The following is a 26,358-nucleotide window of genomic DNA, read 5'->3' as shown; positions in this document are numbered from 1 at the left end:
TTCCCTGTACTTTGTTATGTCTTCTCCTTTCTCCATTTATCTGCCAGTAGCCCCTACATGTGTTATCTTTTGGCAAATGAATTATTCATTTTGTAAAACAAATAAATATCACTTTGAAATTTATTCATGTTGATCATTTAGTAAAGGTAAACACACGTATATGTTTATGAACTTTATTTCTAATTTTTCTTTTTGACACTCACTCAAAGAGGAAACTTTATTCTAGGCAAATATAGTAAAAACCACAATATGTATAAATCAGTTACCTCGTGGCTGAACCTGAATATGAATTAAAAGTTTTGTCAGTAGTTTAGATTTATAAATATTATCAGTTTTAGGAATGGGTAGACTTTAACTAATTTATTGACAGGCTGTAATTTGAAAGTCTGTATGAAAGAAATCTGATATTAGAAAGAGAGTCAAGGATTTCTTCAAGCATCTACTAATTCAGATTTTCAACATTTGTAAGTATACCTTTGACAACAGCATTGTGGACATTTTCTTTTTTAATACTTGACTTCTTTTACATGAGAGTAATTTGTGCTCCTTTTCTGTCAATGGGGAAAATGTTTTGTGCAAGATATCTGGGACAGATTATCATTCTCAGTACAGGTATGGCAACTATTTTGCATGTTATTTACACAGGCTGTCAATGACTATGTTCTTGGCCATAGGCAAGTTAAATTTCAAAAATTTTAAACCAGTTTCAGAATTGCTAAAGTCAATGTCCACCTCATTCATTTTTGCATTTTACATTAAAAATATGATAGAAAATATTAGTATTTATGTAATACTGTAATAAAGAAATTATATATTTCACAGATATGTTGCATCCAATTAATAGTTGTAGAACTTTCAGTAAATACTTGCTTTGCATTTATATAGATGAGATATGACTGAAATGAATATAATAAAGTAGTAATTCACTTCAAATCCACTTCCTCTCTTTTAATATAGAATTCACAATACCTATGAAAGTCAGTAGAAAGATTTACTATTATGAAATGAAGACTGGAAACCATATCGCTTTTATGAGATGCTGCTCTGTTATTATTATAATTTATTGTTGGTTTTCCTTTCTGCAGGGAAATATGCAAGGCAGGTTTTGTTGTTAGCATGCACCACACAAATGAACATAAAGTGTGAATGCCATGCTGATGATCATACCATTACACATGGGTGTAATATTATTTGTTGGCAATGCTTACCAACTGTCATTACATCCATCTTGGACAAGGGTGACTCAGGAGAGCTATACGTATCTTCAGATTGCAAAGATGAAGTCACATTCTTTGGCACTACAACCAAAACAACAATGCCATTCTATTCTAATAAATAACCAAAGACAAACACAAAAGCATATTCTCATCAAAGTCATGAGTTGAAGGTCACTGTCAAATGTGCTGACAAATAAATACATAAAGCATCTTTAACCAAACTCTACATCTACATGTGTAAATTAAACATACCTGCAATTTACTTATACTTATCAATTATTTGAAGGGTGAGGATTTGACATAGTAATTACTTCAACTTTTCAGCATTTAATAAGCTACATAACATAAATACAATGCAATTGAGGTATATTCAGTACAGCAGATCAACATTTTTCAAAAAATTAGTAATTATATTAAAAATAAAAATATTAATCAACATATTTTTATTCACAGTTGTTTATAATTTTCTCATTCACAACGATAGCACATGACCTGTCTTTGAAACAATACATACCTGCGATGAAACAGTAGTATCAATCACATTAGGTGTATTTGAGGAAAACAACAATTGTTAAGAACAAAGTGAATGAGATCAATTGTATTCGCAATTAACTTAGAAAGTAATAAAGATATCATGATACTTCCAGAATAGCAGCACCAATTCACAATGTGTAACAACATACTTCACATGTTCAGTTATATTGAGCATCATGTACAAAATGAGAATGTCAATAATTGTACAGTAAAATCTTCAATTCCAGCATCATTCTGCTGTAAAAAAGTTATTTTGTCAACCCCTGTGTTGCGTAAACATTTCTCCACATGAAAGTAATTTATGTCTATCTATGTTCCAAAACCGTTGCCTATAGTGCACAGTATGGTGAAGGCTATAACGTACAGGTATCATTTTATTTGAAGCCCATTCCACTTATATATACACCAATGAAAATATAAACATAGATTGTTTGCAATTAGAAGTGTTGTTTGTCTTGTTTTTTAACTGGACAGATAAAAAATCTACTTATCAACCAGCGACATGAGAAAACATGTATAAGGATTAAGAGAAAGTGTAAATTTTCAAAGCTAGTGTCTCCTTCTTTTAGCTGAGGGGCTGAAGGGGAAGGAAGAGAAATGAAAGAAAGTTACTGACAAGGTTTATTTATTTTTTTTATTTATTTATTTATTTAACCTGGCAAGATTAGGGCCATCAGGCCCTCTCTTACATCTAACCAGGCATTCTACTTATTTTACAGTCATATGTTTCAGTAGGCATGTTAAACTACATCTAATACAAAAAGTGAGATAAACAATTAGAAAGGTACACCTCGAAAAATGCATTATTGAAGAGAAAGATTTAAGATAGGAGTGCTGGCACCAGGGAGTATGAGGGAGACTCATGGTGAAGGGAGGAGAAGAATAGAGAGACATGATGAAACATAATTAAGGAAAATATAAAGGAAAAGGAGACTGCGTGGCTAATAGAGATAGATGAAGAGGAAGGCATCTCAGCAGCAAGATACGAGACGCTAGCTTTGCTATTTGACAGATGAGAGGATTGGCCTTGCACATTAATTTTGTGGAGAATTTTATGTGGATGATAGTAGGAAATGCTTCAACTTCTTCTTAAAAGCCACAGGAGATTGAATTTTCCTCAAGGTAAGAGGCAGTTTGTTCCAGAGGCGGACAGCGGCAACTGAGAAGGAGTTTGCAAAAGTTTTTGTTTTGTGAGTGGGCACAGTTAGGATACCAGATAAGAGTGACCTCGTGTTTCGATTATGATGGCATGACAGGTTTTTAATCTCTGAAGCTAGGTACTGGGGTGCTTGCGCGATGAGGAGTCGGTGAAGTAGACATAGAGTGTGGTAGTCACGCAGTTTGTCTGGCCGCAGCCACCCTAGCTCGGAGTATGAAGCACTAACATGATCATATCGGCGAATGTTGCAGGTGTAACGCACACAGGCATTCATGGTTAGCTCTAGCCGTCTTTTGTTTTCACTACTCATGCCTTGTTGAATCACATCACAATAGTGGAGGTTCGGTAGAACGAGTGCTTGCACGAGCTGGCGTTTCAAGTCCTGTGTTCCGAAACTTTTTGAGAGCATAGAGACAAGCAGACGTCTTTCGGCACACTGCGACTGTATTCTCCGCCCAGTTGAGATGCTCGTCCAAAGTTACACCCAAGTTCTTCACTGTTTTCTGATATGGTATTGGAGTACCTTCGAGCAGAATAGGAGGTAGCCGTTGGCGGAAATCTGAACTTATTAATTTCTGATGGGCTATTAAGATTACTTGCGTCTTTTTTGCATTTAATTTAAGCCCCAGATTTTTCGCCCATGTCACTACTGAAGACAGATCATCATTCATCAGAGCGATTGCAGTGTTTACGTCTTCAGGTCTGACGCTTAGGTAGAGCTGGAGGTCATCGGCATAGAAATGATGTTTACAGGAGGACAAAACCGACGAAATATCGTTGACATATAAAGAAAACAGAAGTGGTGCTAAGACTGATCCTTGTGGCACTCCCGAAGAAACATGTTTCCAGGAAGATTTTTCATTTGCGCAGACAACACATTGCTGTCTGTCTTTTAAGTAGCTTTCAAACCATCTCATTGCACTATCAGAGAAATTAAGCTGTTGCATTTTTCTGAGTAATATGTCAAAGTTAACAGTGTCAAAAGCTTTGCTGAAGTCCAGTAGCGTCAATATTGTTGCCTTTCGATTGTCGATGGCATATTTCAGGTCATCAGTTACTTTAATTAGAGCAGTGTTTGTGCTGTGATGTTTACGGAAACCAGATTGAAATTTGTCATATAGACTGAATTCATGCAAGTGTTCAGTGATTTGGTCATGAACAATATATTCCAGTGCTTTGGAAACAGCAGGCAGTATGCTAATTGGTCGGTAATCACTAGGCAGTTGCGGGTTTTCGACCTTAGGGATGGGTCGAATTATGCTTCTTTTCCATGCAGTGGGGTATATTCCGTTCACGAGGGAAAAATTAAATATGTCAGTTAAGACAGGTACTAAGATATCGGCAACATTCTTAATCATGGCTATACCGATACTGTCGTTGCCTATTGCATCAGAAGAGATTCTCATTATTGCTTTTCTTGCCGTATTTGTTGTTACATGTTTTAGATGGAAGGTATCGTTGTTAGTTATCCTGTTTGGAGATTCTTGTGGACGGTAATTATCAGCCGTGCTGGTATTCAGAGGTGCAGAGAAGAATTCATTTAATTCGTTAGCTGACACATGAAAAGTAGTTTCCGATTTTGCCTTTCCGACCCCCAAGCTACGGAGATTCTTCCATAGAGTCGTGGGTGTCAGATCGCTGCATACAAGGGAGCGAGCGTGCCTGATTTTGGCATTGCGAATGCATTGTTTCACTCTGTTCCGTAGCTTTCTATATTGTTCAAAACGTTCGGGTTTCGGATCTGCCTTGAAACGCCTGTGGGCAGCATCCCTATTAGTCATCATTTGACGTAATTCAGCTGTCAGCCATGGAGCAGGAGATTTTCTTACACGGACTGTGCGCACAGGTGCATGTTTGTCATAGAGGGCAGTGAGTTTATCACCAAGTTCATTAATTTTGCCGTCGATTGTAGGTTCTCTGATTATTTGATGCCATGAGATTTCTGAGCAATCGGCTGTTAGAGCGTCAAGGTCAATACGTTTCATGTTCCTACAAGTTATGTAACGCGATTTGATCCTTGGGGGCTGCACAGAGTAGGCCAGGAATATTACATCATGTGCTGAGAGGCCAGGGGCCGATGACTGACCAACATCTCTTACTTTGTCAGTCTGTTTCGTTGCTATCACGTCTATAAGAGTATGACTGTGCGCCGTATGGTGTGTAGGTTGCAATGGAAGAATGTTCATGCTATTGCAACTAAACAATCTTCTTAGGTTTATTGCGGAGGGAGTGTCTCTTAGCAGGTCTATGTTCAAGTCACCCATTACGATGACATGTTCGTATTGACACTGAAGTGAATGTAATTCCGACTGGAAGGAACTCATTGAGCTTATTTTTGGCGGCTTGTACACGACGCCAGTCAAGAATTTCCGACTTTGTATATTTATTTCAATGAACATGAATTCAGCCTCTTTTTCTTCAGCAGGATTTGACGTACATAAGACTTTCGCTTTGAGATCTGTTCGTATATATGCGCCGACCCCGCCACCTCGCTTTTTTGATCTGTCTGCCCTAAGAAATGTGTACCCTGGGAGATGAATAGATGCAGAGGATATGTGTGGTTTCAACCACGTTTCGGATAAGAGGATTACGTGGTAGTTTAGTTGGTGGAAGAGGAGGCTAAGTTCTTCGTAATGCGCAGGTAAAGACTGAATGTTGCAGTGAGCTGCTAAAACCTCGGACGCGTTCCGCTGAGCACCCTGGAGTAGGGTGGCAGACTGGTTTGTCCCTTTGTTAGGCACTACCTGCCGCGAGGGGCACTGACCGGTGTTTCCGCCAAGTGACATATTTCCACCAAGTGACATAGGTTTAGGAAATGGCGAGAGTCTGGAAAGGTTGCCCAGAATGCTACGTCAGGGGAGATTTACCAGACCAAATGGTAAGGCTTCCCTGATCCAGAGTTCTGAGTGACTTTTCCAAACTCTCACCATTTTATAATTTCCTAACATCACAAATCATTTTCCCTCAGCCATCTTCTTTCCAGTGAACCCTTCTGCTGCGAAGAAGGAGCCACTGCCTTGAAAGTTTGCACATTTTCTTAACCATATGAATGTTTTCTCCTGCTGGCACTTGTTGAATAGATTTTTTATCTATCCAACTACATTATATTTTCTAAAATTTATTATTTTTGTTGATAGCCTTGCTAGGACGTGTAGGATTTATGCATGCTGTGCGCAGATGCAGGAGGATCTGGCCACAGTTTTCAAACAGCTGAGTGTGCTTTTTGCTATGGTTAGTCACCTTCAGACTGCTGCCTCAGGGTGTTGTGGTGGTGGAGAGTCTGGCACATTGGATGGGACACTTAAAGTGTCACTTGATTTGCCCACGGGCTCTGTTTCTGAGATATCTCCTTGTGCACCTAACATGGTGGATCTGCCCTCATGTAATGTGTTCGTGTTTCTAGAGTTGGAGGCCCAGTGTGAAGCCTGGCTGCTGGGCCTCACCCATTCACCCTGTGAATGGCCAGAAGCCCACACATTCAGTAGGGTATAAGCAGGCACATAGGAAAGGGTTTACTAGTTATTGGGAGCTCCCATATTAGAGATGTTATGAAACCCCTTAGAAAGATAGTGTTCGGGGTTGGAAAGAAAGTCAACATGTACTCGATATGTCTGCTGGGGGTCCTCACCTGAAATGTGGAGGTAGTCTTGTCTGTGGCTTTTGAGCATTCAGAGTGCAGTCGTCTGCATGTTGTAGCTCTCGTTGGCACCAACAATGCCCATCGCATGGGTTCTGAGGCCATCCTCATCTCTGGTGGAGGTGGTTAAGACTGATGGCCTCACACTCAGAGTTCAAGTAGAGCTCACAATTTGCACCATTGTTCCCAGACTTAATTGGAGTCCTGTGGTTTGGAGCTGAGTGGAGGGTTTCCAACAAATGCTTCATCAACTCTGTACTAATCTTGGCTGCAGATTGCTAGACCTGTGTTATTGTCTGGGGATTTATAGGACTACCCTTGACAGGTCAGGGGTGCACTATGAAAAGGAAGCAGCTACTCAGGTAGCAGGGTACTTGTGGATTGAAAATGAGGGTTTTTTAGTCTAGGCAATAGTCTGAGGTGCTCTGATGAACACTCACCAGTCGATATGCAGGAAGGGAAGACAAATACCATTCAGAAAAAAGAAACTTCAACTATCATAAATCAGTAAACTGTCAAAGTATTTGTATCAAAGTCCACAAATTTACTGCTCTTCAGGAAAGTTCTCACACTGAAATTATTCTGGGGAGTGAGAGATGGCTGAAACTTGAAATGGAAAGTTTTGAGATATTTAGTGAGTCATGGAACATATATCACAAAGACAGATTAGATGACACAGGAGGGGTAGGGTTCATTGCAGTTGACAAAAACATTGTCTCTATTGAGGTAGAAATTGAATGTGACATTGAAGTTATATGGTAACGTATAACAGCTGAAGCTGAAATTAAGATAATCATTGGATTTTTTACCAGCCACCCCACTCCACTGTGACAGTTCTAGAGTCATTCAAAGGAAGTCTACGGTCAATAGCACATAAATACCCAGATGATGCATACTAGTTGGAGTATAGACTGGTATTTCTATGGATTCACTGCATGGGGTACAGACAGACAACCATGCGAAACACTTTTGAACACATTTTCTGAAAACTGTCTTGAGCAGCTATTGACAGCCCACATTCAATGGAAATATCTTTTACCTCATAGCTACAAACATGTCAGACCTCATCAATAATGCCAGTATGGAAATGAGGATTAACGATCATGATGTCATTATAGCAACTATAATTACAAAAGTTAATAAGTCAATCAAGAAGGCCAGGAGAAGGTTTCTGCTAGATAGAGAAGATAAACAGTTGTTAGCATCTCACTTAAGACAGTGAATTGACATCACTTAGTTCCTATAAGAAGGGTGTAGAGGAATGATGGGCAAAATTTAAGCAGACTGTAAATCATGGTCTGGAGAGTTACATGACTAGTAAGTGGATAAAGGCTGGAAAAGACCCAACATGGTTTAATAATGAAGTTCAGAGGATGCTGAGGAAGCAGAGAATGTTGCAATCTCGGTTAAAAAGAATGCACAAATGATGACAAGTGAAGGCTGGTAGAGATTCCCGCATCTATGAAAAGATCTATGTGTGAAAAGTACAACAGCTACCACCCTCACACCTTAACAAAAGTTCTGGTAGAGAACCCAAGGAAATTCTGGTCTTATGTAAAATTTCTAAGCTGGTCTATGGCTTCCATTCAGTCCCTTGTTGACCAGTATGGTGTGGCAGTTGAAGATTTCCAAACGAAAGCTGAATTTTTAAATTTCACATCCTAGAAACCATTCACACAGGAGAATTGTACAAACATACTATCAATTGACCACTGGACAGACTCCCATATGGATGACATAGTAATAAGCATCCCTGGTGCACAAAAATAACTGAGGGATTTGAAAGCAAGTAAGCCACCAGATATAGATGAAAACTCAATTTAATTTTACCCAGAGTACTCTAAACCATTAGCTGCTTAACTAGCCTGCATTTATCATGCATCTCTTGTCTAGTACAAATTCCCAAGCAACTGGAAAATAGCACAGGTGACTCCAGTATATAAGAAGGGTATAAGAATGGACCCGCAAAATTACAGACCAATATTCCTAACTTAGTTTGCTTCAGAATCCTTGAACATATTCTCCCTTTAAATATAGCAAATTTTCTTGAGACTGAGAAGTTTATGTTCACGTTTTAGAAAGCATCACTCATGTAGAACATAGCTTGCCCTTTTCTCTCATGATTTACTGTGAATAATGAGTGAAGGGAAACAGACAGATTCCATATTTCTAGATTCCTGGAAATATTTGACATGATGTCCCATTGCAGGCTGTTACCAAGGGTGCAAGGTTATGGAATAAGTTCACAGATATGTGAGTGGCTTGAAAACTTCTTAAGTAATAAAAGCCAGTATGTGTCCTCAACAGTAAGTAATCATCAGAGCAAGGGTATCATCACAAGTGCCCCAGGGAAGTGTGATAGGATCACTGTAGTTATCTATATACAAAAATTATTTTGCGGACAGGGTGGGTAGAGATCTGTGATCATTTGGTGACAATGCTGTGATGCAGGGTAAAGAATGGAATTTGAGTGATTATGACTTAGACAAAATTCCTGATTGGTGTGATGAATGGCAGCTCACTCTAAATGTAGAAAATTGTAATTTTATGTGGATGAGTAGGAAGAACAAACCTATAATGTTCAGATACAGTTTTACTAGGGTCCTGCTTGCACATTCAAGTCATTTAAAAATCTGGGCATAATTTTGAAAAGTGATATGAAATGGAATGAGTATGTGAGAACTGTGGTAGGAAAGGTGAATGGCCAAATTCGGTTTATTGCAAGAATGTTAGGAAAGAGTGGTTCACCTGTATAGGAGACCGCATGTGGAGACTGGTGTGACCTATTCTTGAGTACTGTTCAAGTGTTTGCGATCCATACCAGATCAGACTGAAGGTTGACGTCAAAGCAATTCAGAGGTAGTCTGTTTTATTTGTTACTGGTAGAATCTAACAACACATAAGTGTTACAGAGATGCTTCGGAAACTCAAATGTGAATCACCTCAGGGAAGGTGACATTCTTTTTGAGAAACACTATTGAGTAAACTTAGAGAACTGGCTTTTGAAACTGACTGCCAAATGATTCTACTGCTACCACTATACATTGCACTTAATGATCATAAAGATAAGATACAAGAAATTAGGGCTCATAGGGAGGCATATATTTAGTTGTTTTTCCCTCACTCCATTTGCAAGAGGAATAGGAAAGGAAATGACTAATAGTGGCACAGAGTACCCTCTGTCACGCATTGTACTGTGCCTTGCAAAGTATCCATGTACATGTAGATGAAGATATATTTGTCTTGTTCTATGATAGACATGAACTTAATATGAAAAAAAGAGTAAGATGATAACATTATTGTTGAACTCTGACTATCACATTGATGGCTACAGCTGCCTCACAGAAGCACTGTCAGGTAAATGTCCATATCTCTCTCTCTCTCTCTCTCTCTCTCTCACACACACACACACACACACACACACATGCAAAAATACAGAACATTTTTATGGCCTGTACACACTTCATAATATCAAAAGTGGTTTTTTGACAGTGTTAGGATCCTTCTGAAAGTTTTGGAAGGAAGCAATCCAGATTCCAGTCATTTCAGAAATTTACTTTCATACAATCTCAAAACATCCTCATACATCTGTAGCAAAACAGGCTGGGATTCATTCCCATTTTGATTTGTTATTTGCCTATGTAAATGATATTTTTTAACTTTCTTAATCATCATTAGTGTTAGTGAGAGATGTACTATAAGATAATGCTGTCATTCTCTAATTCTGAGAATAAGATCAGGTGTAAGTTTCATAAATTACATTATTCCGGATAATTTCCTAATTAATTTGAACCATTTCAAGTAACTAGTTCTGCTAAGGCTGAGTTCAATTCACTTACATAATTATTTTCTATCCCAGTCACATTGTTGACATGTAAACAGATGCAATTATTACATTACTGATAAAGGTAGGAAAATAACCCATAGAATTTCTTACAGTATTCATGTAGCTAATTTCCAAAATGTGGCAGGAACATCACCACTTCATTAGTTTCCAGGTAATTAACATATCTATGTATGGTATTGTTTATTTAGCTGTTTTTGCAGTTTCACCATCAAGAAGACTTATTTCAATTGAAACACTTTTTTCCAATTTGCAGGTTACTGAAATTATGTACTTGACAATGTGAACTTTAGTAGTCATTTTTGCAAAGCTATAAGACACTGGGCCTGAAGCCATTTTTAAGTCAGTCTCTTCCAAGATTTTGAGTGTGGACAAGGATGGAGCAAAAAAAAAAAAAAAAAAAAAAAGAAAAGAAAAACTGATGCAAGCACATTTCTATTCTCATCTAATAGCACTCAGAAGGCCACCAAACTGCACATTTCCATTAAAAACGCAAACAACATTGTAATCCCTCTATGATGTGCTCATGGAATACATGCAAAAATACACATCCACAAAAATATACACAACTCAATACTGTTTCTTCCTGTTCCATGGAAGGAATGAGTGCTTATGTTGCTCTGTGTGTCTGCAGGCAGTCTAATCTTGTCTTTGCAGTTGACAATATGTGATACAATGGGACTGCTGAGGACTCTACACATCTTGCAACTAGTCAGCATAACAATTGGGTCATTAAAGAGCAGTATAAAAACATACTTTTTGTAGTTTTTTTTAAATATTATAATTAATTATATACTGTGTCCACAGGTATGTTAAAGCTAAGTATGAATATGCAGACTTTATAATGGAAAAGTGGTCACATTGGTCAGTAATGTTACCATAATGGAATAAATTATTTGTTTTTAACAACCAACAGCTGACGTAGGAAGCATGACTTCTATCTATATGTTATATAAGCATGTCACACCATGCTAAAATTCTGCCATCTTGGGAATCTGTGTATATCAATGTATCTGTTGATCTGGTCTGAATGATTACAGACTTTGAGACACACAACGTGAACTAGCAAATAGAGTTTCCTCTCTCTGTTTGACAATTAGTTAGGGATTTTCTCTGCTCATAGCTTTCCACATGAGCGATCTGCTCATAGCTTACCACGTGAGGGGCAGCCAACAACCCTACTGTCAATGATTCTACGGTGGGTATCCACCTACATTTATTTGAGGACATTGTGAGAATTTTAAGGAAGTGTGGTTTATCTATAAAGGAGGCTATGTATAGAACACTAGTACAACCCAGCTTTAGAACCCAAATCAGGTTGGATTAAAAGAAGACAGTGAAGGAATTCAGACACATCCTGCTAGATTTGTGTAGGTTTGATCAACATGCAAGTATTCCAGAGATACTTTGTGAACTCAAATGGGGAGCCCTGGAGGGAACATGATCTTTTCAAAGAACACTGTTGAGAAAATTTAGGGGACTGGCACTTGAAGCTTATTGCAAAACAATCCTACTGTCATCATCATACATTTATGTAATGACCTTGAAGATAGGATAAGAGATATGAGGGTTCGTGTGGAGGTTTATAGATAGCCACTTTTCCTTCAGTCTATTTTTGAGTAGAAATGAATTGTACAAAGTACTCTCCACCACAACTTGGGAGTATGTATAAAGATGTAGATGTAGAGGTGGCACTGTGTGCAGTTCCATGTCAACAGGATAGGATAGAGGGAAATAATGACATATATCATCTGAGCAAGACATTGGGGAGGCAAGTGAACAATACTTCCATGTCACAGTAGTTGATATAAACAAATTCCTAAGAGAATCTCCTCCAAGATCCTAGGAAGCAAACACATGGATTTGAAGGCAGAACCAACTGTTGTAGCATTAAAATTTAATGCTATCACATTTAATATGGCAACACAACCATCACACACTAAAATCAAGGAAGATCATATAGATTCAAACACATAACCAATTAGTGAAGCATTAACTGTAGAATTGGAACAATCACACTGTAAAAGAAAAGAGGGGGTGGGGGGGGGTGGGGGAGATACGGATGTTGTAACTGCAGTACCAGCTGAATTATACCCCCCACCCCACATGCACACGCGCACACGTGCGCACGCCCACACACACACACACACACACACACACACACACACACACACACACACACACACATACACACACACACAATTCATTAAAGTCCAAAAGGTCAGCAACTTCAATGAGAAAAAGAGAACAAAGTCAAACAACAGAAGTTTAGGATGGAGCGACAACAATATTATGAAAAGGATAGATTGTGACTCACTGTATAGAGGGGACACTGAGTCACAGAGAGCACAATAAAAAGACTGCTATACATTTAAGCTTTTGGCCAAAAGGCTTTCTTCAGAAGTAGAAAACAAACACTTTCACACAAGCAGAGCATACAAACACATGACCACTGTCTCTTGTTTGCAGTGGCCAGACACACCAGCTGCAGACAGTGGTCATGCATGTGTGAGTTGTGCAACTATGGATTTTGTGTGTGTGTGTGTGTATGTGCGTCTGTGTTTTCTTACTTTGGAAGAAGGCCTTTTGGCCAAAAGCTTAAATGTATAGTGCTCTTTTTGTTGTACTTGTCTTTCACTTAACATCTCCCATATATGGTGAGCAGCAATCTATCCTTTAAAATAATACTGTAGAAAATGAGAACAATTTGAGAGGAAACAACTGAAGACTGTAAAGGTTATGACCAGTTACCCACTGTTTGTAGTGGTGTGCATGTAAGACGGTGGCTGCTTGAGGCATTCAGCACAACGAGGTATAGAAAATATTTTCCAGCATGCCAGTATGTTCTCTGTCTCTGTTCACATCACATGCTCCAGACATTGCCTTCCTTGGTAAATGACAATGCTGCAGTAAGTGGCACACTGAGCAATTGTTTCTGCTTCTGAATCTCCCTATAAAAATTTATGTGGTTGGAAATCTTTTGCTGTCACTTCTTAACATAAGGTTTGTTGTGTTTGCTTTATGTCAACCACAATGAAGAGTACAGTGGCTAAGTATTCTCATCATACCTAAAATAACACAAAAAAATCAATGCTAAATGTTCTACCACAATGTGAATGCTCCAGTCAGACGTGGTACAATGATGCTGCTGCCTGAAGCATCGAGTGGTACACTGCTCATTGCCCCAGAACCTGCCTTCTTATGTGCACACCACTAGTATAAAAGATTTTTTATGCCATAAACATTGAGAGACATTCAAGTCCTGCAACTAAACATTCAATACACAGGCAACAAATACTAAAAGTAGACATGCTCCTGAGAAAAACAGAATCAGATGTTTAATGCGTTATTGAGCATGGGATAAATGAAGCACAACTTTTCAATCTGATAATAAGAGACCATCATCTGATTAATTCTTCCCACAGACCTAAAACTAAGGGCAAAAGTGTTGATATATGCAAAAGCAAAGTGAGGTAGTCTCCAAGATATTGAGTACTGTAAATACATAAACTTGCCATCTTACATAGAAAAAGGTCTTGAAATTATTAAATAATGAATGAAGAACTAGGAATTTTCTACTTATATGGTTCTTCAAGTGCTAAAATTACAATATTTCCAGAAAAATTAATATAATTATTATTTAAATTGAAAATGAAAGACATTATAACACCTGGAGACTACACCAAAGACATGGGCAATGAATCAAAAACCAAAATAAGAATCACAAGAATCATTACCACAGGGCAGAATGAATATAACAATAAATTTAGTAAAAAGACCATAAATAACTTAAATTTTATTATGATAATTAAAACCAACACCATAATCACAGATGGAACAAAAATTACTAATATCTTCAACAACAATTTCACAGATGCTCTACAAAAATTATAGTGTGAAAGAAATCATTAGGGGTCCAAGCACCCTAGAACACTTGAGTAACCATCCCAATCAATGTTCATGGAACCAGTGAGAAAACATAAACTCAAAAAAACCATCCAGAGACTAAAATCCTAAGTCTAAAGGAGAGTATGTGACTGGGAAAATGGCTGAAGCACTTTCAGATGTACCAAACTGCTCATTCAGAGAAGATGCATTTCAAGAAAAATTGAACAGAAACAAAGTACTGCTAATATACAAAAAAGGTGACAAAGATCACCCAAATAACTACAGGTCAGTAAATTTGATACATGGTTTCTCAAAAATATTAGAGGTGCTGATGTTCAGTAGATGGATGAGATTCCTAGAGGAACATAATATCCTGATTCTGGTACAACACAGTTTCCAAAAATTGAAATCTACAGAATCAGTTATATCTAGCCTAAGAATATTTGTTATTGATGCAATAGACAAATGGAGCTCTGTATCTGGTATAAGTCAGGATTTCTCTAAAGCTTTTGACACAGCCATCCATTCATGTCTAATTGAAAAACTTGAAACATATATGTCATGGGTGGGTAGGCAGCACAATAAATAAAACCATAAGTTGGAAACAGAAAACAAATTGAGACTACGGAATCAGGATGCAAATCTGAATTCAAGGCTGTTAAGAAAGGTAAGTATCCACACACCATAGTTAAACCTCTTTATAAAAGATATTGAACTAAATGAGAAAAACTAAAATATTGTATGCTGATGATATGACATTAATAAATGTAGAAACAAATCTAGAAACTCTTGAAAGAAGTTCATTTACTTCAACAAATACCAAGGTGCATGGCTCACACATATGATTCAATTATAAATATAAAACAGATCATGTTCACTGTGTTCAATAACAAAGAAAATGAAGGTCACAGATATGCACCACCATTCAAAAGTTTTTGATCACAACAATGGATCTGAGGTTAAAACAGGGATTTTGTTTTGTATATTAGCTGATAATAAAAAAAAATATATAAAGAAGCAAAGACTAAGGGCCTGTGCTGTGTATTTGACAGGTAGTTCCATAGATGATTGCTGATGAGTTTCCACAACAACATTGAAGTGCCTTTGCCTAAGATAGTTTCATTTGAGAAGGCCTCATTCCTTCAGCTGTCTGTGTAGCAATCATTCCACATTAGTTTACAGTACATTATGTGCAACAAGCAGTGGGTTTGTACAGTATCTGTCCTGTCCACCTGGGACATCGGCATCCCCCAAGACAGAACAGAGATACAGGATGCCTTCATCAGAGCGAGTGAAACCAAAGCAGATGTTTACAGTATGACCAAGGCTGCTGTTGGAATGAAAACGCAGGTTCATGTCTCAGCCAACGGCCGCCAGGGCCTGCTACCTGAGCACCATGGATTGACGGCAGCACCTGAGGTCACGATCAACAAGTGGGCTATTCTCCTATACCACTCAGGTGATCAAAACTAATCCCAGAAGATCCATCTAGCAACTGGCATATAGCCGGAACACATCTGGCCAGAAGGCCATTTGACATGCCACCTGGATATGTAAAGATTTGCCATCCCAGATACAACATCCATTTGCCTCATTTGCTGGTAGTCTCAGATCATTAGGAGTAGTAGCTTTGGACTGTGACTCAAGTGTGTTGTGTAATAGTGGTCTGGTTCCTTGGACAACTTTGTGGTAATACTGTGCTGACCAACCTCTAGCAGTTTTTTTCTGTTCTTTGGTGGTCTTTCTTGAGTGAGAGACTTGTGAGGAAAACATCTTATTTTGGTATTCATCTGTTATACGATCCAGCATGGGAACTATACTTTGTTTCTTGCTTAAATTGTGTTTTTGTTTCCACTACTTTTTGAGATCAGCATTGTTCTTGTTGATTGATTTTTCCAAATAAAAACGGACTGAGAAATAACATTTGCATTTTGTTCTGCGACCACACAAACAGCAGTGGTGATGAGTAAGTTTTTTTTCAATATTCAAGCATTCAGTTGCTTTTCTCCATTGCAGATGATGTTCCAGGTTTAGGCAAACCTTCAGCATGAGTCATAGGGCTGTTCAAATGCTTGTAAGAAACAAATGAGCTAATTATTGAGTGATCTCCTCCCCATCCTTGGAGGTTCTGATGCATAGGTCACACTCAGACTTCTCTCTGATAGTGTTCTGTGCCTTACCGCCAGCGTTTTCCAACTTTGGTGAAATCACTGAGCCATGTGAAAACTACATGGCCCATTTGGAACACAATTTCATTGCACATAATGCCACTAGTGGTGTAGAATGTCATGCATTTTTCTTGCCAATATGGGCTCTGACATTTATCATCTGTTGAAGCAATTTCATTCTAACAAGGAGCCTTATACTCTCTCCTCTGAGGCACTTATATCTAGCCTGTTGGATTATTTTGACTTGCAGATACACATCACACAGGCACAGCACAAGTTTTGCTGTTGCCAAAAATGCCCAGTACAATCTTAGAGGGAATGGACTGCTACTCTTCAAAGTCTTTCCTGTGACTGTCAGTTCTTCAGTGGGAACCCTCACTGCAAGCAGTCATATGGTTTGAACTCATTCAGGACATGATTTTTGTCCATGCCCCAGATGGCTCCATGCAAACAGGACTTTTGAAACTGAAAGATCCTTCCTTCAAAACTTGTTTATCGATTATTAGCACACATGAACAGTCAGTTTGGTCACCTGCCACACTCCAGTAGCCAGTACAGATCTTTGCTGTTTGCCTGCCACATATCAAAAGAACAGCGCCAGTGCCAGGTTCCACCACAAAGGCTGCAGCCATCCTGTTGGGCTAGGTCCTTGGTCCCCACCTTTGGCCACAAAAGCAACATTTGCCCTCTTATAGTCAATGTTTTGTTGTGCATCAACTATGAGATTGTCATTTCCATAGGGTGACCTACACAGCCTGTGGGATATTGGGTCATAATGCCAAAGCCTGTCAGTTGTCAATGTTGATGGCCTTGGACTACACTACATTAGACCCTCCAGAATCTGTAGGGGGTGAGTCAGAATAAATTCCACTGGTTTTGTACATACAGTTGCTTTTTCCAGACACAACGGTGGCTATCATTCTGATAGTGCAGCTAAATGGCACCCCTCTCCTTTTTCAAGTGGATACAGGATCCTTAGCCACCATCATTTATGGGAACATGCATCACCAGTTGGGATTGCCACCACTTCATCCATTCACAACCCCTCAGAAGAGTTACAGCAACATTGTCCAACTACAGAGGTATGATATCATGACATGTATTTCAGTCCTTACTGCCTCCAAAGCTACCAGTTTATTACAGATGGACCCCTTCCACTCCCTGGACCTTGAGGCTACATGATTCCACACTGCTATCAAGACCTTGTATTCAGACACTAAGTTGGGAGAGCTTCTGGACTCATTCTCAGACATCTTTTTCGACATCTCTCCAGGGATCTCTGAGTTTGAAGACCACATTGAAATCCTCCCATCAGCAGTTCCAAAGTTCCACAAAGCCCATCCAGTACAATATGCACTACATTATAAGCTGCAGATAGAGCTTTGTCACCTGGAAGATGGAGTCCTGATGCCAGTGCACTTTTGTCAATGGGCTTTGCCCATCATCATTGCCAAAAAGTTGAATGGGTCTCTTCAGGTTTGTGGGAATTTTAAAGCCACTATCAATGTATGACCCATTATTGCCAACTACCCCATACCAATGTTTGAGAACATTCCATCAAAAATGGCGGGCAGAAAAGCATTTGCCACGATTGCATTTCATGACACCTACCTCCAACTAGCTTTGCATGAGAAATCAGAGTCTATCCTTGTCATCACTATGTCTTTTGGGCTTTTTCGTTACAACTGACTCCCATTCAGGGTCACAAGTACCCTGCACATTTTCCAACACTATTTGGAGATGCTGAGCTGAGACGTTCCTGGGAACTACCTAGATGACATCTTCATTGCTGGCACTACCACCCCAGAACTGGCAAGGAACCTATGTACACACTGCCACAAAACAGTGAAGCTATATGGTGGCTTCAACCACCAATGGACACTTCACAGCTCAAGTCCATCCTTGGACAGCTCAATTACTTTAGGAATTTTGTTCCCCATGCCTCAGCTTTGGCGGAACCACTTCACCTCCTCCTTCACAAAAATACTCCATGGGGATGGTCTCGAGCTTGTGATCAGGCATTCCAACATCTGAAATCAGCCCTCCTTACACCAGTGTGCTTTCGCCCAAACCTCTCACCTCGGCTGTTGATGCATTGGGCTATGTATTGGAAGCTGTCTTGTCTCACATTGTCAATGGCAACAAAGGGCGAATTGTCTTTCTCCAAAACTCTCTGACCTGCACAGCACAACTACAGCCAAATCGAGAAGGAGGCCTTCACCACCATTTTAAGATTTAAGAAGTCCCGTGACTTTGTCTACAGCTGCTGCTTCACATTGTTCATGGATCACAAGTCCTTGGTCTCCCTGTTCGGTGCCACTTCAGCCATCCCTATGAGGACTGCTCACCACCTCGAACGCTGGGCATTGTTGCTCACAGAGTATTCATATGACATTCAATACTGGGCCACAACTCTACATGCCAATGCAGCTTCTCTCTCTTGTCTCCTGGAGTGGTGGTGATGGGCTGTGGTCCTGGTGGGGAGGGAGGACCCTTACTTCAAAGCTGATCCAGTTACCTGTTTCCTCTTGGATGACACCACCACCATCATGGTATTTACATAACCTCTGTACACCAAGTGCGTGGCAGATGACCCAACACTTTGGATAGTCATACGTCACGTCAGCTTATGCAGCCAGAGGTACAAGCTTACTGGCACTGGTGTGATGACTTGGCAATTGGAGATGGTGTCCTCCTTCTCTTGGGGGATAATGAGCACTGCAGGTTGAGCTGTCACACTCCCTGCACCAGTGGGAGGTCTTACATGTTTGATATTGGCATATCGTCCTCATGAAATGCCTTGCCTGCCAACTTGTTTATTGGAGAGGGCTAAATGCTGCCATCACTCACATGGTGAGAGCATGTACTATGTGTCAAAGTCAACAATTGGTGTCCACTTGCTGCCTGTTTCCTTGGTCTCCAACTGCTTCCCTTTGATCCCACTTACACCTGGATCTTGTAGGTCTTTCCCTTGGTTTCTCCTGACTCATCCTAGTGGACACTGGCAGTGGATTCCCATAAGTCTCACACATGTCCTCCACATCAGCCACAAGTACCAGCCATGTTCTCTCCCAGTCCATTGAAGGACTTCGAGAAACAATTGTAACTGACAGTAGCTCTCAATTTATGTCTGCTGAATTCACTTCCTTCTATGCTACTTCCAGCATCCAATTGGTCCATACAGTGCCATTTCGTCCTGCATCCAATAGTTTGGCAGAAAGATTTGTTTGTACATTTAAGACACAGATAGCCAAACTGTGTCAGTAGCACAACCTGGACGATGCTCTCAAATTCTTCCTTGCCACCTACTGATCCACAGTCCAGGATGAATCATCCCTGGTGGAAAAACTTCACATGGCCACCCTCACTGATGACCCGTGTCCATCTGTTCCCTCCCCACTCCCCTCCCTCCCACCCAGCTCAGAAACATTTTAATCGCTCTCATTTCTTGCTGCAGGATCCATTTTGGGTGATGGTGTTCACCAGAAATCATCTCCAGTGGGCCGTGGCCACAGTCTCCAAGCTCCTTGGCTGCACCTTGGAAACTGTCACCCTCGTAGGTGGTACAGAGAACCAGAAGCACAGCAACTAGCTCCGCCGCCAGCGTGCTTTGGGGCCTGCTTATCTGCTGCCTTCTCTTCTATTTGACCTCAGGGAAGGTCACTGTCTGCCTTCCAGTCCATTGCCACTGCTACTGCTGCCACCTGCAGTATGCCTGGTGGGTCCTCCTGCTATTGCAGCTACACCTATGGAGGTGGATCTAGCACATCCTGCTGTACCGGCGTTATGATCAACAGCTGATCTGAGGTCCAAGGTCGAGGTGAGCCTTCACATTTCTCCTGAAGGGGCAGGGGGGATTGGGGAAGGGGGGGGGGGGGGGAAGACTGCAGTATCTCTCCCATCTTCCCATCTGCCTGTGACATTGGGATCACACATGACAGAAGAGATTCGGGATGCCTTCATTACAGTGAGTAAAGCCAAAGCAGATTATTACATATTTCTGAGGCCACTGCTGGAGATGAAAACACAGCCTCTTGTCTCAGCCAATGGCCACTAGGTCCCATTGCCCAAGAACTGTGGATCAACATCAGTGCCAGAGCTTCCAATCAACAAGTTAACTACTTTCCTATGCTACTCACATGATCAAAACTAGTCCCAGATGATCCATTCACCAACCAGTCTTGTAAGATAGCACACAGCCAGCCAGAAGGCAGTTCAACACGCTGCTTGGACTTGTAGGGATCCACCATCCTGGCCACAACATCCATGCAACTCATCTACTGGTAGTTCTGGATCGTCAGGAGTGGTAGCTTTGGACTGTGGCTCAAGAGTGTCATGGAACAATGGTCTTGCCTTGCTGGGCAGCTTTGTGGTAATGCTATGCCAACCACTCACTATTTTGTTTCGAGTGAGAGACTTGTGAGGAAAACATTTTATTTTGGTATTCTTCTGCTATAGGATGCAACATGGGATACATATTACGTTCCTTGCTTAGTTGTGTTTTTATTTAGGCAACTTTGTTGACACTGGGCATATTCTCGTTACTGGTTTTTCCCAATAAAAATAGATTGAGGAATATAATTCGCATTTTGTCTCTGTTGCCATAGATACAGTGGTTTGTATGCCTGCTGACAAGGGAATCTCCCCATTGCACCCCCCTCAGATTTAATTATAAGTTGGCACAGTGGAAAGGCATTGAAAAACTGAACATAGATCAATCGAGAAAACAGGAAGAAGTTATGTGGAACTATGGAAAAAATAAGCAAAATATACAAACTGAGTAGTCCATGTGCAAGATAGGCAACATCAAGAATAGTGTCAACACAGCAGTGCCGTGGTCCCGTGGTTAGCGCGAACAACTGCGGAACGAGAGGTCCTTAGTTCAAGTCTTCCCTCGTGTGAAAAGTTTACTTTATTTATTTTCGCAAAGATATGATCTGTCAGTTTGTTCATTGATGTCTCTGTTCACTGTAATAAGTTTAGTGTCTGTGTTTTGCGACCGCACTGCAAAACCGTACGATTAGTAGATGAAAGTATGTGCCTCTCCATTGGGAACTGAAAACGTTTCATCAGAAGGTCATAGGTCAACCAATTCCTCCACAGGAAAACACATCTGATACATTCTATATGACACTGGTGATGGCATATGCATCAGATGACAGGAATATGTTGTCTACCCACCTAACTTGTACACATGGCAAATGGGTAAAAAGATTCTTCTACCTTGCCTGATTTAGGTTTTCTTGTGGATGTGATAAGCACTCCCAAAAAGTGATGAAAACATAAGAGTTTGTCACATAAACTACAACAAATTTATGCAACAGTTTCACAGTCATACAGTTTTCCCTTTGCTCTGTCAAAGCATATGTTTTTAACGTTTTCCAATTTTTTCCGGGTGTAGACCGTCAAATCCTGCAAATCTGAACATGTCCTGGAATTTTGGAGAGCAAAGTTGATTATGCATGAGTGCCTGAACTTTGATAATTGACACGCTTCAATTGGCTGTGTTGACACTATTCTTGATGTTGTATATCTTCCACATTGACTACTCAATTTGTATATTTTGCTTTTTTTTTCATAGTTCCACAAAACTTCTTCCTGTTTTCTCGATTAATCTGTGTTCAGTTTTTCAAGGCCTATCCACTGTGCCAACTTATAACTAAATCTGAGGGGGGGGGGGGGGGTGATGGGGAGGTTCCTTTGTGAGGTTCATAACATATTACCACCTAATTAGACAGGAGCAGGAGTCTGGAATTGAAAAATATGCTGTAATGGTAGCTTGGTATCAGGAAGACTATTTTAGTAAGGCAGCAGCAGAAACGTTGACATAGTTCAGTCTACAGTGGCATATACATTGCAATAGCTCAAGCACACTGGTAACAATGTAAGTGTTTATTGATCTGTAAGACCCTGAATAATATCATACTGGGAAGATCAATTTATGCATGTACAAATTAACCATCAGAGGACTCATACTACACCTGAAATTTGTGAGCAAGTACATAGTATGCAAGCTGCTCCAATCTCTCTCTTGACATTGCTATGCTGTCCTTGTAAACAAGGTTTAAAGGGCCGCATAGTGGGCAAAATATCTTAAATATGCAAACATAATATGGTTAAAAGATAGCAATGGTTGCAGTAGCATAAAAACTGGAGCATGCAGCAATGGTCTAAGGTTTATTCACAGGCAAATCTAAGTTTGAAATATTTGGAAGCCATCAGCAACTGTTTGTTAACTGACTTTGTAGAGAATGTATGAAGAGTCAGTGTGTGATACAAATGGTGAAGTACTGTGGAACACCATTCATGGTCTGGAGGTGTTTTGTAGGTGATAAATTCAGTGATGTAGTGAGAATTAATCAAACATTAAAGAAGAAAGGATATCACAGGAGAGTGATCAACAAAGCAGTTCCACCTGCCAAGAGATTTACCGGTTGTGGGTTTATGCTGCAGCAGGACAATGATCCCAAACATGTCTATAAACTGTACAGAGGGTATGTCAATATGAAAGAGAAATGTAGGCATCTGAAGAATATGATTTAGCCAAGACAGTCACCTGGCTTAAACCCCATTAAAATCTTATAGGAAGCACTTGATTGAGAGATTAGAAAAACGAGGTAGTCTAATGTTGAAGATACATAGAATAATTTACATATATGCTGGATTAAAATATCTGCAAAAGCACTATAAAATCTTACATCCAAAATACAAAGAGTTTGTGCAGCTCTTATGTGGGTGAAGGGTGGCTACTTTGAAGAGGCCAAAATCTAAAACATACTATATTCTACTTAATGACACAGAGAGAAAACACTTATTTTGTTCATCTATTTAGTTTTTATAATGTATTTGCACATTAAAATAAAGTATATGTTTCTTATCAAGGGTGATCAAAAACTTTTGATCAATAGTGTATTTATACAGGATGAACATTAATAAAATCAACAAACTGCAGGGACATATTCCTGACTGGAAATAGGTCCTATGAACATGCATCTACAAATGCATCATTGCCATGGTAGATAGTGCTGGTAAATGAAAGTTCTTCTGAGCATGTGCCATGTTGTGTTGCAGGCTGTGTGATGGACCCAGTGTATTATTAGCAGCAGAAGGTCCAGTATTCGTGTTGGGAACACCACATCAAACAACACTTCAAGCCCTTTCTAGGCATTTGTGTGATCATGGGTCATTTCAGATAGACGAATGAGCAGGGAGGCAGCAGACTGTGTGAACATTAGATATGGATGACTGGTTTCTACCTCTTCAGCATTTCCATCTGTGTGGCCATACACAAACACCATCTTGGGTTGTCCCCAATTTGAATACCAGACCATTCTGCTGGTTACTGTATGCTGCACCAATCATACTGACTGCAACACACAAGGAACACATGCCACATGGTAAGAGGTAATTTCATTTGTCAGTTCCTAGCCAAAGTGGCAACATTGCACTTCCAGGCACATGTTTATAGGACCTTTTTTCCTCCATTTACAGTTAAGAACCCATCCATACAGTTTGCCAGTTTTATTAATGTACACCCAGTAGATGAGAAATGACTGAAAGAAGGTACCTGTGCAAAATGTTTGGAAACTGTGTCAGAAAATAAGCTCCAATGGAGAAAATATTTAGACAAAGTCTGCTGTAATTTAAACACTGTAATGTGCATTATGAAACATCTTCCCCATTATACCAATAAACAACTTGTGGGTATTGTATACCATGGCCCTTTTGAACCATACTTACAGTATGGAATTATTCTGTGGGAAAGCTCCACTAGCAATAACAGAAATGTGATCCAAGGGAGAGTATTGTAGAGATGCTGAAGAAACTGCACTGGAAAACAATTGAAGCTAAATGAGATGCACACAGTCCCAAGAACACCAATTTACAAATGTTCAAGAACAAACTTTAATTGATGCATCTAGGAATACACACGAGATGTTAATTTTTAATGAACTGATTACAAATTATAAGTTTAAGACACGTTCATTCGAAATGGCAGTTTCAGCCTTTCTTTTTAATAGCAAAGTTATTGTTATTATTATTATTATTATTATTTTGGAGACACATATTAAACTTACAGATGCCCATGGCAATCACAAAGAAAAGATTAGACTAACTACAGCAAGCACAGAGGCATTTACATACCAAGTCTTCCCTTGCACCATATTTGAATGGAAGAGCAAGAAGTCCCAGAAACAGGTAGACAGAAAAAAATTTCTTGCAAAAATTGTCAATTAGATGTACTTCCCCTGCCTCTCTCTGTCCATCTCCTCATACCCCCTCTCCCTATCCATCTGCTTCCCCCCCCCCCCCCCCCCCCCTCTCTCCCACTTTCTCTGACCATTTTGTTCTCCCATTGCTCTCTGTCCAGCCCTCTCCCATCGTCCTCCCTCCCACTCATCTCTGTCTGTCCATCTCTTCTTGTCCCTCTCTTTGTCTACCTCTGTGTCGCTTCCACCCCTATAGGAGATACGGGGTTCTTACCCACTCAGTGTTCTTTCCAGATAATAAGCTTTATGTGGTCCAAGTCTGGTTGAAACTGATCCAGTAATTTAGGAGGAGATGTGGAACATACATACATACATACATACACTGATGAAATCTTCTCAGGCTTCCATCTGAGTAGCTGTATCACAAAATCTACGACATTTTGATGAGTGTAATTCTCATCATCTTCTGGTGAAGATGATGATGCTTTGCTATAAGATGATGAGAATGATACTCATTGAAACGTTGCGGATTTTTGATGCAGCTACCTGGATGGAAGCCTCAGAAGATTTCATCACCAGGAAAGCCTACATTCACATACATACATTCCTACATACCTCCATGTGTATATATAACAATAGTTTGTCTAATAATAGGCAATACATTACCAAAAAAACCTGCAGATATCCATTCATATGACACAAGAAATAAAGACCAGTTGAGAAGTGTACCACAAAGAATGAGAGTTGTTGAAGGCAATCCTTGATACTCATGTGTACAATTCTTAAAGCCTCTAACTAAGAATCTGTGGGATGGTATGACTAAGAAAATAATCCAGTAACTCAATAAGGATTAATTAGTGGAAAAAGAATTTTAAAATGTAGACAAGCATATTTTTAAATAAATGGGAATGTTTTATTATCATTATGTATATATTGTAGTTACCTGGGTTAATGAGTGTATGAAAATAATATTTATAATTAATATAAAACTACAGATAAATGTAATTTATTGTATTATCATATCTTTTTTGTATGCCAATGCTGTGGTCAACTTAATATCGAAGCTAAATATTTTGAGACATTAGATTAAGCTGACTTGTCCTGTATTACAAGTATACACTGTAGATAATGTAGTCAGTATTTAAATATATGCGTAGAGAATGGGAATATAACAGCAGTAGTGAAAGCTGTGGCATGGCAATGTGAAAAGGTTTATTTTAAAAAAATCCATAGAGCAGTTAGATAGTATAAAAACATGTAATCCAGTATTAGGAGTAGCAACAAAGAGCAGTGGCACAATAGAAATAGGATATATTATTCATATTTCAGTGACTAACTTTACAGATTGACTTACAATATGCATTATATCATTGTTAATACTAACATCAGTGTATCATAAAGTTGTAGTGTTCATTAAAAAAAAAAAAAAAAGGAATGAATGTAACGATTAATTATTTATCAAGTGTTGTGAAAAGTGTAACTCTCATTTTGAAATGAACTCACCAAGACGTGCTGTTCCAATAGGCAAAAGTCGTTCTGTCTGCTTGGGAATATCAATTTGCCATGGCAGCTGCTGTGCTAGCATGTTTATGTTTGTCAGTTCATACAAGCATTTTTGCTTTCCAAGTGATCTGGTTATAGAATTGTACTGCTGATTTTCTGTGCTATTGTGACTGCATGCTCTATACATCAGAAAAATAT

At 39.5% G+C, this 26,358-nt stretch overlaps 1 protein-coding gene across 4 annotated transcripts in view; it reads right to left on the bottom strand.

Annotated features, from left to right (window-relative positions):
- The window catches only part of LOC126297705 (protein unc-79 homolog), an 810,295-nt gene that overhangs the window by 303,439 nt on the left and 480,498 nt on the right, over positions 1-26,358 (bottom strand). For 3 of the 4 annotated variants that reach the window (XM_049988834.1, XM_049988837.1, XM_049988835.1), the window contains exons 33-34: positions 26,161-26,339; positions 1,209-1,298 (exon numbers count right to left, since the gene is read on the bottom strand). In XM_049988834.1, the coding sequence (XP_049844791.1) occupies positions 1,209-1,298; positions 26,161-26,339 (269 nt within the window). The remainder of the gene's footprint in view (positions 1-1,208; positions 1,299-26,160; positions 26,340-26,358) is intronic. The other variant, XM_049988836.1, reaches the window with a different exon arrangement.

This window comes from Schistocerca gregaria, chromosome X (assembly GCF_023897955.1).
Source record: "Schistocerca gregaria isolate iqSchGreg1 chromosome X, iqSchGreg1.2, whole genome shotgun sequence".
Lineage (NCBI taxonomy): Eukaryota > Metazoa > Arthropoda > Insecta > Orthoptera > Acrididae > Schistocerca > Schistocerca gregaria.
Note: the sequence above shows the minus strand (reverse complement) of the source record. Positions and strands in the feature narration are given on the sequence as shown.